This window comes from Acomys minous, assembly GCF_964271855.1.
Source record: "Acomys minous genome assembly, chromosome: 6".
In the NCBI taxonomy this organism is placed as follows: Eukaryota; Metazoa; Chordata; class Mammalia; order Rodentia; family Muridae; genus Acomys; species Acomys minous.
The window spans coordinates 70,358,663-70,375,926 of record NC_140487.1 but is presented as its reverse complement, the minus strand read 5'-3'; the positions used below and the strand labels follow the sequence as shown (position 1 = coordinate 70,375,926).

At 43.3% G+C, this 17,264-nt stretch overlaps 1 protein-coding gene across 7 annotated transcripts in view; it reads right to left on the bottom strand.

The window, feature by feature from the left end:
* The window catches only part of DGKI (diacylglycerol kinase iota), a 443,272-nt gene that overhangs the window by 255,588 nt on the left and 170,420 nt on the right, over nt 1–17,264 (bottom strand). For all 7 annotated transcript variants that reach the window (XM_084786170.1, XM_084786172.1, XM_084786173.1 and 4 more), the window contains exons 4-5: nt 1,796–1,870; nt 297–353 (exon numbers count right to left, since the gene is read on the bottom strand). In XM_084786170.1, coding sequence (XP_084642296.1) covers nt 297–353; nt 1,796–1,870 — 132 coding nt within the window. The remainder of the gene's footprint in view (nt 1–296; nt 354–1,795; nt 1,871–17,264) is intronic.

The following is a 17,264-nucleotide window of genomic DNA, read 5'->3' as shown; positions in this document are numbered from 1 at the left end:
CACCATCCCCACCCCCCATCCCCACTGTTCTGTTCCGCTCACCAAGACTCTGGCTCCCAAACAAAAGCACTCCATCGGCAGGATACAGTTCAGTGTGCTGGAGGGACTCGGCCAGTCTCTGTATTTATTGCATATTAACAAGAAACTGCTGTATAATGAAGGGACACAGAGCTCATTTGTCAATCCTAAGTAAATCCCTGGGGGTTTAATCATACCTATAAGAGTTCAAGATGCTCTCTGGAACAACTAAAAACAAAAACAAAACAAAACAAACAAACAAACAAACAAAAACTCACTTCTCTTGGTGATCTGGAGCCTCCTTCCCGAAATGTTGGTTTACATCTGAAATTAATCTGCCATTTGAAAAGAAAAGTATTATTATGTTAATAACAAGCATCAGGTTGAATAGAACTGCCTGAAACCAAATAGTGGTAGACATTAAAACTATATATATCAACAACAACAACAGAGAATAGGAAATCTATGGTATTTTATTCCTAGTCTCCTTAAAGCATCTCAGGAGATAATCTACAGAGATGTCAAACGACTTCGCACCTCCAGCCTGCGTTCCTGCATTTCCATTGATGAAATCTAATGTTTAACAAAAATGCTCTTAGCCTGTGAGTCTGAGGAATGGCGATCAGGGTCAAAGGCAACGCACGCGACTGCTGAACCCACCCAGTCGAGTTAGATCTTTAAAAAAGTAGAAAGTAATAAACCTGACAAGTGTGATAACTGCTCAAACACATGCACAGATCGTCCCTGTAAAAGGACTCAGCACTGCCTTTCTTTGTGGAGGGGAGGTGTCCTCACCGCCCACTTTTGCTCCTGTATCGAGTGAAGTAGGGGCTGCAGAGATGGCTCAGAGGTTAAGAGCACTGTCTGTTCTTCCAGAGGTCCTGAGTTCAATTCCCAGCAACCACGTGGTGGCGCACAACCATCTATAATGTGATGATGCCCTCTTCTGGCCTGCAACTGTACATGCAGGCAGAATAGTGTATACGTAATAAATAAATAAATAAATAAATAAATAAATAAATAAATAAATAAATCTTTAGAGTAAAGTAGAGCAGGGACAAGAAAGAACATATTCAAAGTGCTAGGCATGGCTGACAGCAGCCTGTGGTGCCAGCAAAGCTAAGCAAATATTGTGCAATATTGTGCAAAGCTAAAATAGTCCCGCTGTGTTTACCAAGGGCAGCAAGGGACTAGATATACACGCAGAGAGTCTCACCTGGACACAAAGGAAGGATTACATGTTAGAGGAGCAAGTCACTCTACTAGAGACCTTCCCATCCCCCAGATGATAAATGAATAGACTATTCAGGACCCATGTCTGGAGACAAGACATCACCCGTGGGATGCTGCTCCCAGCTCAGCCACACATTAATGCTGCACCAGCAAAAGTGAGGTCTGTAGCAGAGTCTGGAAGATGCTTTCAGCTGGCTTGTGTCTCTCCCTTAGAGCTACTTTAGGAAGATATGAAGTCACAAGGAGAAACATATGGAAGCTACGATCTTTAAACGGTTATTGCTTTTTTTTTCCCCCTTTAAAGGAAACACCTTGTGGAAGAGGAGGACTGACAAATGCCAAGCTTTCCCAAAAGTCAACACAACATAATATCAAAATAAACCGAGGAAGAAAATAGCACAAGTGACCTTTATGCATTTTTTTTCATTGTTACTCTGATGATCACTGAACTCACAGTTTTTGTTTTTGATTTTGTTTTGAAAAGTCCGAAATTGGTACAAGTAACTGCAGTGACTATACTTGTCAGCAGGTGGCGCTCTCTTACCTTCTCTAGTTGCTCAATGCAGGCTGTGTGCACCACGATTTTGCAGACCGCACACTTCCTCCTGAGCGCGGATTTCTACAACATTCAAGTCAAAATACAGGGGGAAAAAGGTGTTAGTAAGCTGTTCTGGAGACTTCCCTGGTTTGAAGCCAACACTCCGTAAGTCATGCAAAATTGTAATTACTTCTGTTACTAAGCAAATTGAAAGCACCTAAACATGTAGAGTCTATCTACCAGCAATGACCGAGATGACTTCTTCCAAATATGACGACAAATATGACCACCTGTTACAAAGAGGACTTATACTCAAGCAGAGTTCTTTATTCTGTTACACCAGTGTTGAGTGTTACCCTTGGACAATGAAAAGTATTCTGACGTTTTCACACCTTCACTTACATCTCATTTCCACTCCTGAGAGACAGAGTCAAGTATGTAAAGTCCAGCATTCCATCCTTACTATCTCAGAGGCTGGTGGCCCTTATAAGCTTGTGTCCTAAGCACAAATATACTCTGTGCTACTTGGGTTTCTACCCAGATCTTCAAGAGAGGGAGAATACAAGTCTGGATTCACACCCAGGAAACAACAATGGTAAACAGCCACGAGAAGAGCAGGGACCACTAGGAAGAAGACAGGTCTTGCTCCGTGTCCTCGTGGGCAAGCCACAGATGGTAATTCACTTCATCTTTAGAGCCTTATGAAGTAGGGACAGCCCTTATCTACTACCTGTGCTTCACAGATGAGAAAACCCACATACTGCCAGTGACCTGTCCAAGGTCGGCCAACTAGGACACAGCACACCCAACTTGTCTGGCTACTAAGCATCATACAACTTGGCCTTAATGATCAGGAGCACGTGCTTAAATTCACAGTGAGAAGCTTCCTGTGGTCTATCTTGGTTAAAATCCCAAACATGGCGCGAGAAGAGAGATGACTGCGTCCAGATGTCGTTCTTGCCGGCATCATCTAGATGCTCCTCTAGGATGTGCAGAGGCCTCTACAGGGACAGGCAGGAAGAGCAGCCTGGATAACTCCATTGGGTGGGAGGAGCCAATGAGACAGGAAGTGCAGAAGGCTGTATGTAAGGATCTTATACATTCTATATACTGTGAATATTTACTTTCCCCAAAGGATTCTTCTTCAAATGAGTGTTTCCTTCCCTCAGGTGATAAATTTGAACCACGTAACTAATTCATAACTTCATGAGTTACTTGTTATTCTTTGTGTTAAGACACAGATCATACCTCAATGCATGTATTTTTTTCAAACAACAAGGGATAAGGAAAACTAAGACAGCTAAGGAAAGTGTTCAAAGTGTCTTGCTCTAGAGCCAAAACCAGAAGGACTAAGAAGGAAGAATATGAAACGTAAAAATCATAGCAATAGTAGTAGCCGCAAAACAGCAGTAGCAACGATTAAAATTTGACTGCAATTTTCATAACCAGAGTGTTCATAAACAAATAGCCATTGCTCCTCTCTTTCTAATGATACCCTGGCCAGATCTCTGCGTGAGTACCACCTGCAGAGAGTGTATGTGATGTTTGAGTCATGCTGCTAATGAGTTACCACAAAGCTAAGGAAAACAGAGTTGATAACCATTGATGTCGCACAGCCCAGCCCAGCCTAGCCCATCACTGACAGACCACACCATACACGTGCCAGGCACCGCCACTCAAAATGGGCAAACATTTAGGGTAGATTTCCAGAAAGCATCCTTCTTATCAATGGGTCCTACCTCCTCTTGCTGTTGTGCCTAAGTGTCCTCTACTTAGCCCAATGGAGCACCAGGCATTCTAAGAAGACACTGTGCATTACAGGAATTATCAGGCTCCTATGATATTGAGGTTGGATTTCCTCATTATCTGCTTTGAACCCAAGAAACATTACAGCAGCCTCTCCCTCGTTAGCTTTTAACATACCACATGAAAAAAATGCAAAAACGCCAGGCTTGGCTGAGACTTATTAAGTGAAAGCTACCATCTCATGGTAAAAAGAATGAAATCTGAGTTCTGTCTCTGGTTCTTGGCAGTCACATGACTTTCTGATCTGTTTGGGAGGTTAAACACTGCATACTCTAGTCTCCTCTCTTAAGAGTTACTCCAACTGGGTCTGACAATCACCTGGCCATCAGTCCACCTCTCAGAAGAGCAGATTCCTGTGAACACATGTGAAGGAGATGGGAGGAATAATTACCTCTTTAATGAGATAATACACTTCTCAGAAGCCCCTTTTCCCATACAGCTTGCTTACCACATGAAGCATCACTTGGCACGTACACTTTTCGGAGTTCTGAAACTGTAGGGTTTTTTTTTCCTTTACTTTCTGCCTTTTTCAGATCCTCTCCAGAAGCATAAATGTGCCTCCCTTAACGTTCCAGCTTCTCTTTTCCTAAAGTCTCACACTCCTTCCACCGTGCAGCTGCTTGTTAACCTCCACTGCAAAGCAGGCTGCTTTTCTTTTTTTATTATTAATTTATTCAGATTACAACTCAATTGTTCTCCCATCACTCACATCCTTCCGTTCCTCTACCCTCCCACCCCCACCCTATTACCCTCCCTTAGGTCCATGTCTGAGGGGGATCTCCTCCCCCACTTTATGGTCGCAGGCTAACAAGTCTCATCTTGGTAGTCTGCTTACTCTTTCTTTGAGTGCCACTAGGGCTCCCCACCAAGGGGAGGTGGTCAAATACGGGGCACCAGAGCTCATTTCAGAGTCAGTCCCTGCTCCCCACATAACTGTGGAGGATGTAACAGGCTGCATTTCTTAGACCCCAAAGGCATGATCTCCTCTCTTCCTCTCTGTCTCCCTCCTCCAGGCAGCTGCCAAGGTTTACAGCTTGCTTGCCCTGTTGTTTGTCTCATAAATTCTAATAAAATTGTTATTAATGAGACTGAGAACACACACAGAGAAACCCCAGTTTCTCCAGCAACATGTGGAAGGTATGAAGGCGAACACTGACCCCAGGCTCAGAAAGTCATGTGTACGCATGGAAACCGGAACACACACCTCCTCCTTTCCTTGATTTTCCATGTCAGAATGCTGAGTCAAAGTCACTTCCTGATTTACAGGAGTGTAAAAACCACAGGGTTAATATATATCCTGTCTGCTTTCTGGGTTATGTAAATACACTAATAACATTCCTCTCAGTTAATTCAAGCATGAAAGCCTATGGATGACAACATATGAGACAAAGTGCTAAAGTCCCAAAGCTAATTTTATGTAAACAATATTGAATTTTTAAAGACCTTCTTAGATATGCTGCATGTTTCTGGGTCTTTCGATGCAGAATACCCAAGCCACAATCTGGACTCCTATTCGTGACCACTGAGTAATTTATCTTACTACAAAGATCAGTCGGTTTGCCTAATCCTCTGGCCAGACCTCCCTGCGAGTCACTGCTCCCTGCAGCTTCCTAAGTGACAAACTCTAAACTGCTTTCAGTCTGGAAAGTCAAGTAATTAATGTTTACAGCCCTGATGGCTCTTCATTACCAACTTCGTGGGATTGAAAATAAGCCTGGGAGATGCACCTTTGGGTGTGTCTATGAGGATATTTAGAGAAAGGATTAAATGATGTAGGATTAACAGTGGGCAATAGCTTGCTTAGGCAGCCTAAGGCAAAAACAGAGTTGCCTGCCAGCCTGCCTATCACCCACCACCCACCACCTACCGGCCAGCCGGCTGCCCGCCAGGCCTGTGATTTATTCTTCCTTAAGTGTATATGCCCTGAGCTGCTGACAACACCCTCTTTCAACTTCAAATTCCAGCTTTTTAAAAAAAACCTTTCATAGAGAACACCAATGACTCTCCAGAGAGTTCTTAGTCTCTGCACTGTGAACCATGCAGTCATTGGGTACAACATCCAGGCAACCAATGTCCATCTACCTAACCATTATCACATAAGCCAACCCAATAAGTCCCCCTCCATGATACACTTGTAAGAGAGAAGACAAGATAACGTAGGGTGTACACACACACACACACACACACACACACACACACACACACACACACACCTCGCTCTATTGGTTCTGTTCCTCTAGAGAACCCTGCTTCACACATTAATTATATACAAAGAGAAGCAAATATTCAATGACAGTCCAAAGTCTTTTTCCACAATGGTAAATATAAAGGGCATGTGTTCATCTTCTCCATTGGTGGAAGCTGTTTCCTGAACCCGACATGCTAACTGGTGACTTTTCCAGACAAATACCTCAGAGATACAGTTTAAAAAGAGGAAGACTTGACAGGATATACCCTTCAAAGGCATCACCCCTAAAATCTGCTTCCTCCTTAGCAGCCCATTCCGCAAACGCTCTCATCCATAACCCAAAACTGCATCTCTCTGAAAAGTGAGCATTCAACTCATGAGCCTTTGGCAACATGTTTCATGGCCAGCCACAGCAGCTTACGTGTCCAGATGTTAGTGTCTAGATTGTGGAAAGTCACTTGAAACCATTGAGTAGCAAGTCTCTGGGCAGATGCTGCTCAGAACATAAAGAATTTTTGCTCTGAAGATTTAAAATGAATACAAGAAGACCATCTGAATCTGAACTGTGCCCCGTGGCTCATGTGTTGAATATCCACCCTCTAGTGTGTGGCTCGGTTCCTAAGGCTGTGGAGCATCTATAAGGTGAGATCTGACTGGTAGAACTGAGTCTACCAGGGTCTACGAGAAGGGTCAGGCCTTTGTGTTCACCTCTTGCTCGCATCTGCTTTTTCGGCTTTCTGGTCTACCACTGTATAACTAGCCACCAACACAGATTGCTGCCAATTCACTGATGATGGATTGAATATTTGTTGAAACTTTGAGCCAAATCAAACCTTTCCTCCCTTATTTCTTTTAGACACATTCGTCACAACAACATGAATTACCAATACAAAAGGAAATACAGTGTGGGTACTTATAACACATAGGAATCTAGACACATTCCAAACACATTCGCATTCCCCCAGTAAAAATCTTATTGAAGCCAGTATTTCTTTCACTCTGAGAAATGATGAATTGATTCAAGTATAAATAATTAACAGGGCATCTAAATGGTCATGTTTTCTTAAATATTAACTTTCATTTGTTACAGAACATAGCACAAAACATTATTTAAAAACTGAAAATTGTCTGAGACACTAAACACATTTTAAAGACTGAAATTGTAAAGACTATATTGATTTGTTCTCACCATTTAAGGCTATCTGGACTTGCTGCTCTAAACATCAATGCTCTTATTAAGGGTTTCTTGATTTTGTACTTGTTGGTATTCAAAATAAGTAGAGTAGCCTGTAAGTGTGTGAGGTAGGTGTCATGGCTGCTTTAAGCATGGATAAAGAAACGGTGGTACATTTACACTATGGAATACTACTCAGCTATTAAAAACAAGGAATTCCTGAAATTGGTAGACAAATGAATTGAACTAGAAATGATCATAATGAGTGAGTTAACCCAGATGCAGAAAGAGTCAAATAGTATATACTCATATCTGGACACTACCCCAAGGGGCATGTCCCATGAACCTCTTCACTTACAAGGAAAGTGGGACAGAGGAGAAGACTTCCTATTGGGACTCTAAGTGAGAGAAGCAAGGGAGAATGGGGAAATAGAAGGATCCAGAGGGTCCTAGAAACCTACAAGAAGAACATTATGATGGGTGGATCTGGGCCCAGGGGTTCTGTTCAAACTATGGCACCAGCTAAGGACAATACATGCAGTAAACTTCAAACCTCTACCCAGATCTAGCCAATGGACAGGACATTCTCCACAGTAGAGTGGAGAGTGGGGACTGACTTTCACACAAACTCTGGTGCCCCATATTTGACCACATCCCTTGGATGGGGAGGCCTGGTGGCACTCAGAGGAAGGGTAGCAGGTTACCAAGGAGAGACTTGATACCCTATGAGCATATATAGGGGGAGGAGGTCCCCCTCAGTCACAGTCATAGGGGAGGGGAGTAAGGGGAAAATGGGAAGGTGGGAGGAATGGGAGGATACAAGGGATGGGATAACAATTGAGATGTAATATGAATAAATTAATAAATATATTTAAAAAAGAATTGTAGCGTAAGTATGAGAATGAATGTGTGGTCTACATCCCACTGTATCTCCACCTGGGTCTGATAAAGACGTGATCAGTACTTATCTAAACAACAATACCATAGCGTGCTGTGCTTTAGGGTGGGGCATGATCAGCTGACTGGAAGAGAAGACTCATGCCAAGTACTGGCTTGACACTCTAGCCCCTCCCATGTTGCAAGCTCTGCAGCCACTCAGGGTAGAGACAACTCACCAAACTGCAGCTCTGGTCAATCAGGAATAAAAAAAAACTGCCAGAACCCCTGCAGCTGGAGCTTCCAGGGACAGAAGGACCAGAACCAGATCCTGGTGCATGTATACAGTTGTCTCATGTCCAAACACTGGTGCATGTATACAGTTGTCTCACAGAGGGTTTCATTGCAACCCCATCCCAGTAACCACGACTCTTGGCTATAACTCCCTGGTCTATATACAGCACCACAAAGGGTTATTTTTCCTTCCTTCCAGTAAGAGATAGGATTTCTAGTAAGCGATAGTGAATATCTGCTGGTAGTTCGTAGAGTTTTGTAGAAAGAGAGAGAAATAAATGGAAGGAAGGAGAGAAAAAAGAAAATAAAGAGAGAAAAGAGAGAATGGAGAAGAAAAGGAAGAAAAAGGAAAGGGGGGAGGGCAGGAACAGAAAACAAAACTGGAAAGAAGAGCGAGGAAGGAAGGATGGGAACGGAAAGGGGAAGGGAAGAAGCAAAGCTGTAGCCCCTTAGGGACCGGGATGACTCTGTTTGATAGGCCTAGGGTTTACGAAAGAATTGGCACCATCTTCCTGTTCATAACTCCCAACAACCTAAGTATGAACTCAAGAAGCAAGTGCCACAAGACTAGCCACCGACTTCCCGGTAAGGCAGACAGCCAAGCCTCATCTCTCCTTAACCATGAACCGTGTTATGCTGCACACTGACTGCAGACCTGCTGGAGTCTCGGGAACTCACTCACTCCATTGGCCCTTACCCATCTCCGTCACAGGTGGAGAGGGCAGCTGAGGGAGGATACACAGCAGCTCTTTCCTGCCTCAGCAGGAATCCGGACCCATGGGTCACCAGCCTCTTCTGCTAGTTCCCAGGACAACTGAACAGATACACAATATGGGGAAATAGCTGCTTCTACTGATCTCTGCTTGTGAGGATGTGAGGAGGCTTCAGTGAGAAAGAGGTGCTACTCCACACAGGAACCCAAAGGCCCAGGAGCCAGGAGAAGTGTTTAGGGTGCTATCAAGATCTACTGGGCCTGGCCCAAAAAAAGAGATCAATAAGGAGGCTGGTGGTGGCGACGAGGGTGGGGGATTGTCAGGGGAGATTTACCTCCCAGGTCCCTGGTCCCCATCAGCTCCTTGGCTCCTTGGCCTTCCTGGATCAGAAACTGAGGGAGAGCCTGGAACCAAACCAGCCAAGAGACAAAAGTAGTTTCCCATGCCCCACCCCTTGGACCCCAAAGCTTAGCCTTGGCAGCACTGATGAGAGAGTGGAGAGAAGAACTCACACTCACATAAGGCTGCCATAATTCTCTTTCCCTCTCTGGTGCAGAGGCAAAGGGAAGCATATTAAAGCCTTTTGAATGTCAGAAAGATGGTATCCTTTAAGGGAAAACTGCTGCATCTCTGTGCTACGTGAACAGGACTTTGTTGCTGTATAATTCAAGGTAAATGAAAACAAGAGTTCTTTGATTTATTCTAAAGTCTAATTAGAAGGAATGACAAGCACATTTGGCAAGCCCTGCTTCTCTGGGGAACCTGGGATGCAATCTGTAAATTGGCACTGGGAAAATTGAAGACTGGCATTACCTGAAGTCCCACTCATGTGGCTTCAGAGCCCAAGCTGAAACTCCATCATCATTTGCAGTGTCTCTTCTATTCTACTCACACAGTATGGAACATTTTAGAAAATCCAGGAGGGTCATCAGCTGGAATTCTAGCACATTCCCATGAGAGGCACTCAGGCCAGCACCATGTCTTTGTGTGACAACAGGACCATGTGATTTCAGACAAAGGGGCACATGTCATCAGGAGTCTGTGACTCATGCAGCAACTCAGAAGATGCCCTAGAAGTTTGCCTGCAGGATGCTGGCCCTACATTAGAAGTTGCCAGCATTCATCCTGAGTCATGCTGGCCATGCTAAAGAAGAGGCCCTCATCCATCACCACTGGGGATGGGGACACTATTGGGAAATGTCCTCTGGTAAGAGCCTATGAGAAAATGTCCCTCAGAGACAGCTCTATCAAATACCATAGATGTTAAATGATACCCAAAACACCTCAAAATATCTGAAAGAAAGGGCATCAAGGACAACTGGACAGCAGGTGAAGAATTAGATGGGTGCACCAAAATCCTCAGGCCATGTTCTAACATAGAGCAATGCACCCGAATCCCTCTGTGCCAGTTATGGGTGGCAGTGATGAGCTGATGTGTCCTACAGCAGTAAATTCATCATGTGGCTCTAACACCATGTTGACCACTGGCTTCGGCAAGCAGCTCACCATAACCAGCATGGCCTATGCGCCAGAGTGAAAGGGTTATGCAATCCATAAAGAAAAACATTCATACTCCGGGGAAAGCTGGTACCACACTGGAGAAGACAAGATGAACTTGAGAAATAATGGCATCTAACAGGGCAGAGCCATGCTGTGGCTGTATTGGAGGAATGCTTAAGATAGCAAAAGCTGTCATGTAGAAAAGAGAGCCGGGGCTCAGACACTGATCCTATGGAAAGGATCTAAAGAGGATGGTGGAGTCTTGACTTCAGCCTTAAAAGATAGACATTTGGAAACTTCAATACGAGAAGACCTCAAACCATGTTGTTTAGGAAACAATGTTGCCTCCTAACGGGAGAAGAGGTCAACACTGGGATGTCCGCTGGGCACAGGATTGCCAGGCTCAAAGATGCCCATTTCCGTGTGTTAGCGGACACAAGGTTTGGTGGCTGAGTGTGAAGTCAGAGTAAAGCAACCCAGGTGGGGGATGAGCAGGTGGGAAGAAAAGCTCAGAGGTATGAGGGCGTAGGGAAATTTGAGGAGTGCCCATGGTGCCGGTGTTGGGTCACAGAGTACATTCAGCCATCAAGAATTCAAGCAATGGCAGACCAGACTGCACAAGGGTCATTCGGATTATATTTCTGTTATGTCTTTTTTTTTTTTCCAAACGAAAGTAAGTTACCAGGACTGCAGTGATGACTGGGAATAGATGATCAGGTCCTCATCTAGAGAGATGAGAGTGGAAACGAGAGGGCAAGTGTGACTGTTTTGGTCAGCTTCCCATGACTGTGACAAAGTACTTGAGATAATAAACTTAATGAGAGACAAGGTTTCTTCTGACTCATGATTTCAGACTTCTCAGTCCTCAGGCCTTTGGTCCTGCTGCTTTGGGTCATGGTGTATCATGCATGGTGACGGTGGCTGCTGGGAAACAGAAGGAGACATGAGGGACCAGGATGCTTGAAGGGCAAGTCACCAGAGACTCATCCTTCTTCCGTTAGAACCACCTCCCCAAGGCCATACCACTTCCCCACAGAGCCATGTGTGGGGAGTCCAAATCTGTAACATGAGCTTGAGGGGGAAATGTTGGATCCAAACCATAGTAGTGACGAAGAACGACAGCTCTTTCCAGTCTATCATGGGTCTCTGCCAAGGCTGGCACTGACCTCTCACATTTTTGCCCCATTGTTCAAGAGAACAGTCTGTAGTCCACAATGGCCTCATCCCACCCATGTCCTGGTCAACTTTACTATGAAGTACACCTGGTTGACTGCACATTTAACAGTTTCCTTCTGGGGTGTAGCTGAATTGCCTTGGAGTACTGTAATAAAATCCATTTAATATGCACTTCCAGCAGTGTGTTTTGCTCTGAGGAACATCAGCCAAAGCATTCTTCTTGTGAAGTGTTTGTGTTCCCAGAGGTGCCTCTGCTGAGTAGCCTCAGGTATGCTCCGAAATCCTGAGCAAAGCCAGGCTCCCTACCTGAGCTGATATACAGAAAGGCGAACTGCACAGCCTCTCAAGAGACTTAAGGAAAGAAAGCAGAAAAGCACCTTCCTGGCATTGTTTGGACACAAATCAAAAGTGCATCATCCTGCAGCAGCCAATATAACTCATAGTTTTCATCTGAAAAGAAAACAACGCAAATCTCAGAAGAAAAAGCCAAGGGAGGCAGGAGATTTTGTGAGCTAGCTGACAGTAAACATAGAAAGGGGGTATTTTTCTTTCTCTTGGGAAGTGACCAACCCAGATTCACAGAGTAAGCAATTTGGTAAAGACCACATTCCTAGCACTGTGTTGATTCAAAGCTGGAGCTGATGGTTGATTAGAAAGAGTGGCATCCCATCTTCTCTTCAGCACTACCACCAGAAAAATGGAGGGTTCTTATTCAGGATGGAGCAACAGCAAAGTGTAGCCCAAAAACTAACTCTTACATTACAAGCCTCACTCTTTGAAAAATGATTTAGGAGTGACTTATGTTAGCACAATTAATATTTCTAGTAGTGAAAGAGTGGTAAGTACATTCACACGCTGCAAAATATTTTGGCCAGTAACAAACCTCATATTATACCATGTGTTGTACTATATATAATGTGTAACGGCCTATACCACATGTTTGCATATGCACATTCTTTGACGCTTAAGCAACAATGAACTTGCCTAATGATATGTTTTGTTTTCTTTTCTTTTCTTTTGTTTCGGAGTATATCTCCATCATTAAACAGGACAAGACTGTAGGACAAGGTTGCCTTGATGGACTTTAATAGGAAGCTACCACATGAATCCCGGAAGTCTTTATTGTGAAACTCAGTCGAGTGACTACTGCACTCCACTATTGTTTTTGAAGACCTCCCTACCTAATATTTAGGTCCCAGCTACTGAGACATTGAAACATTAGAGGCTCGTGAGTGTTCCTTGTGAGCAGTGTGGAGAACGGCACTGTAAAACTGTGCATGAATTGTCACAGCTGAATAAAGAAGTATCAGCACGTGGACGGATCTGAGGTGGAGATGGTACGCTGTTGATTACTGTTGCTTTCACTCACTGGTCCTCGGTTGCTGTTCTTCTTAGGTAATCCTTCTACCCCATCCCAGACAGTCATGGCACAAGGAAAAGGATTTCGTCCGAATGAACTCAAAGAACTTCCCAAAGAGTTGTGTTTATGGTTTTTCTTCCTACCTCTCCTCTTACCCAAGGATAGTTCATACCTTCACGGCCACTGTCACTGGCCATCTCTGGATGCTGTTGCTCTCTGCTCCTGTTTCTTCCCTACAGCCTCGGTTCTGCTTGTCTTTTCCTCCTTTTTCTATATTTGCTTCCCTACGCTTCACAAAAGATCTTGGTTTATGCAGCAATGGACAGTTACTAATTAAAAACTTGAATCACAGTCGAACTTTTACTGTGTCTTTGGCTCTGTCACCGCTGCTTTTGTGGCTTCCCTATGGAGGAGTTGTGAGCTCTGTTGAAAACTTGACTTACATACTACAGACAAAAAGCTGCCATGTCACTTATAATGAGTTGAATTCATTGATGATATATGTACAAAATATCGTTTCTACATGCATACATATGTGTGGTTACAATATGCAGACACCAATAAATAGGACTGACAGAGCCACCCCCCCTCTCTCTCTCTTACACACACACTTAATATAAGCACACAGATAAATAATCGATAATGGCTACATATATTACAAAAGTCATATGGTATAGAAGTTAATGGGAAAAGGTGTCCTGAAGTCATCTCAGTGGTTTTCTCACTTTCCATCATACTATGCCATGGACATAGCAGAGATGAGGCTTAATACCAGCTAACAAATATATAGCTTACACTTCAAACCTTGTATATATGAAGCACTGTTTATGCCGTTTTCCTCATTATACAGTTATCAGTTTATTTTGTAGAAACAGAATTATTTTATAAATTTCAGGTGAATGCTTCCAACCCCTACTTAGAGGTATTTGCTTTAATATATATCATCATATTTACTTAAGAAACCATGTCAACAGGTAGTGGTGGTACATGCCTTTCTGTGAGTCTGAGGCCAGCCTGATCTACAGAGCGAGTTCCAGGACAGTGAAGGCTACATAGGGAAACCCTGTCTGGAAAAAGAAAAAAAAAAGGTCAAGGAAAAAATCATATCAAGCGAGGCAATGGTGATGCATAACTTTAATCCCAGCATTCAAGAAGCAGAAGCAGGTGGATCTCTGAGTTCAAGGCCATCCAGGTCTATACAGTGAGTTCCAGGATAGCCAAGGGTACATGGAGAAACCATGCCTCGAAAAACCTAAGACAAAAAAAAAAAAAAAAAAAAAGAAAGAAAAACATAGAGATGGAGAGGGGGAGAAAGAAAAGAAGAAAGGCAGAGAGAGGGGGAGACAGAAGGAGAGAAGAGAGAAGAGAAGAGAAGAGAAGAGAAGAGAAGAGAAGAATCCATGTCAACCTGTGGTAAGGAAGCCACCCCTGAACTGCTAGTTTCCACCTTCCAAGCTATTAATGACATAATAAATAGATCTTTCACCTCATCTAGCCCCAAAAGATAAACATCAAAGTCATGAGCTATATCACACTGCTATCACCAACTAGCAATGCTGTTTTCACTAACACGTATACCTGCCCACACTAGTTTAAATGAGGACATCACTACCACAGACAGAGGCTTATTAGAAGCCTCGCAGTGTGATGTTTGCATTAGCTGCACTATAAACCCAGCCCCCTTTCAGTCACTTTAAAGATCAGGAACTAATACTCAGTAAGATTCCAGGAGGTCTAGGTAAGGATGGATCCTAAGTCTACTGCCTGCCACTGTGTTAGATCTCAATTCGTATTTTCTTGCCAGTGGTCACCTGGGGAATCAAGATAGATCAGAACCGATATACATGATTTGATTAAATTAGTTTATTTACTCTGTTCTCTAGGAAAAAACTTTTACCCATCATACTGAGACCACCTGTAAGATGATGATGAAAAGCAGTGTCTAATACCAAAGAAAATTAAATAAAATGGGTTTCGGTAGGCAGAGGCCTGGCCAAACAAGGCAGCGTTGAGTGTGAAACTTCTCTCTCAAGAGCCTTAAGATAAGGCAGGGATTCAGACATCCCGGCTCAGACATGTGGTGACACTTAAATGTCAGAAATGTTAAGGTTGACACTGGGACAAGTGTTTGTATGTGCATGTCTTTCAACAATCACATCAGTAAGCTCATTCATTCTTTCACTGAAAACTCACTGTGTGCCTATGCAGCAAAGGCACGTATTCTCAGTGCTGCAGAGCCAAGAACACAAAACAAACAAAATCCCCAAGCAAAACGAAGGTCACAGTCTAGCAGCGAAGACACACAAATGAGTGACAGGGCAAATATTTGTCTAAATATGAGGGAAAGGTGGGAAGAATAGAGAGGGATCTGAGTCAAAGGACAGCATGACTTTGACAGGGTTGGTTATTTCACCACGCAAGAGCTTGACCTCAATTTTTCTTCAATGACTCAAACACAGCAGGTGACTCTAAGTCACTACAAGCCTGTTATACTATGGGTGCAGTGTCTTGGAGCCACTAGAGGTATACTTGGGGGCTCAATGTCTTTCAACCCACACTCCGTTCAAGGAAGAAAGATTATGGTGATTCTTCTTATGGAATATTTGTGGCTTTAACACAGGACTGTAGACATTATCTTGTACAATTATTAAGGGAAAAATAAAGAAGCCAGTTGTATGCACCGCCTACTGTCCAGATGTGAAACTCAGACTTTAAGAAACTGCAAACAATACCAAATATTATATGACTCAAAGCCTGGAAATCTCAGAGCCTAGATTCAAGGCCAGGTCATTCAATTCCAAAATTCACCCACCTCCACAGCACCCTTCTCCTCTTAAATGAAAATACCAAGGCATGCTCTTCCATTTCCTTATGTTTTAAAAATAATTTCCATCCTAGTCTAAGAGGCAGGAGTAACAACAGCAAAATGTTACCACAAAACAGAGATAAGGGACGGGGAGACAGCTCAGTGGGTAGTGACTCCTGAACAACCCTGAGCATCTGAGTTCTGTTCTGCAGAACTCACATAAGAGCCAAGTGTGGTGGTGCATGTCTCTCCCGAGCACTGCCCAGGAGACAAGATGATCCTGGGATCCCACTGGTCAGCCAGCATAAACAAAATGGTAAGCTTCAGGCTCAATAGGAGGTTCTGTCTCAAAAAAGTATGGCAGAAGCTAAGAGGGCAATAGAGGAAGCCACGCAGTGTTGACCTATGGCCTCCACACATGCAGCTGTGCCCATGTATGTTGGGGGCTGTGCAAGAGGAACAGCAAAACAGTGTTAGAATTCATGGAATTCAGCCTACTGGTTAGCACAACCACAACGGGTGTGTCTTGGAGAGGCAGAGCTCTGAGGACTGATGACTTCATGCTATTAAGGAGCATTGCTCTGCTTGCTGCCCTTGCGGTCTTCATATCCTTCCTAATCTATGAGTTGTATGAAAACTCTAAGGGGGCTTTCAGCCCCTCACTGGGCAGTATCATTGGCACTTACAGTAACAGCGTTTGATCTTTTTCAGGCATTGCTAACGGATCAGATTTGTGCTTCATGCGTCAACTCTCAGAAGAGACTTAGAGATGTAGATTGTTAGCAACGACCACCACCACCACCCTTAGGAAGAATCTGGAGGAGTAAACTGTTAGTAAGATTAGGCTAAGATGGTTTGGGTAGAGGCTGTGATGTAGAAAGTCTTAGGGAATAGTATGAAGTTCAGAGGTGCACACTCTTAATAGTTGAACTAGGGATATTTTGAAGTCGGGGAACACTCACCATGGCAGCTTGACTAGCATTGGCTGATGGGATGCTCTTGCTAATGTTGAGCTGGTGATTAAGGTGGTGATTAATTTCTTGTATCCATTTTTAACCTCAACTTCCTGATATGATTAAATAAAAAAACTGCTATTGAGTAGATGTGCACTTTGATGATTTTAAAGTAAAAATGACTGTTTTTTTTATATATAAAAGTTTGGATTTGGGATTCTTTTAAGATTTTTATAAGATCGCTTTAAGATAAATAATAAGATAATTGATCTTTTATTTATAACTTGCTTGCTTACACTTTGTTAATCTATAATAAGTTGCTTAATTAGGAACGTGTATGAGTTCTTGGGAATAATTTATTTTCTTCATCTGCAAAATATAAAATGTTTTTCATATAAAGGTATCGGGGACATACTGTCACAGTGTAATTTTTATACTGCCAGAAGGACTTTACTGGGATATATAAGCTATGGGTAAGAAAATAAAGTTGTTAGAGCTTTGGCTCCATCCACCAAATGTATGTATGTATATATGTAAAGAGATTGGAGCTTTGCTTCTTCCACCAAATGTGTGTGTGTGTGTGTGTGTGTATGCATGTGTGTGTGTGTGTGTGTGTGTGTGTGTATGTG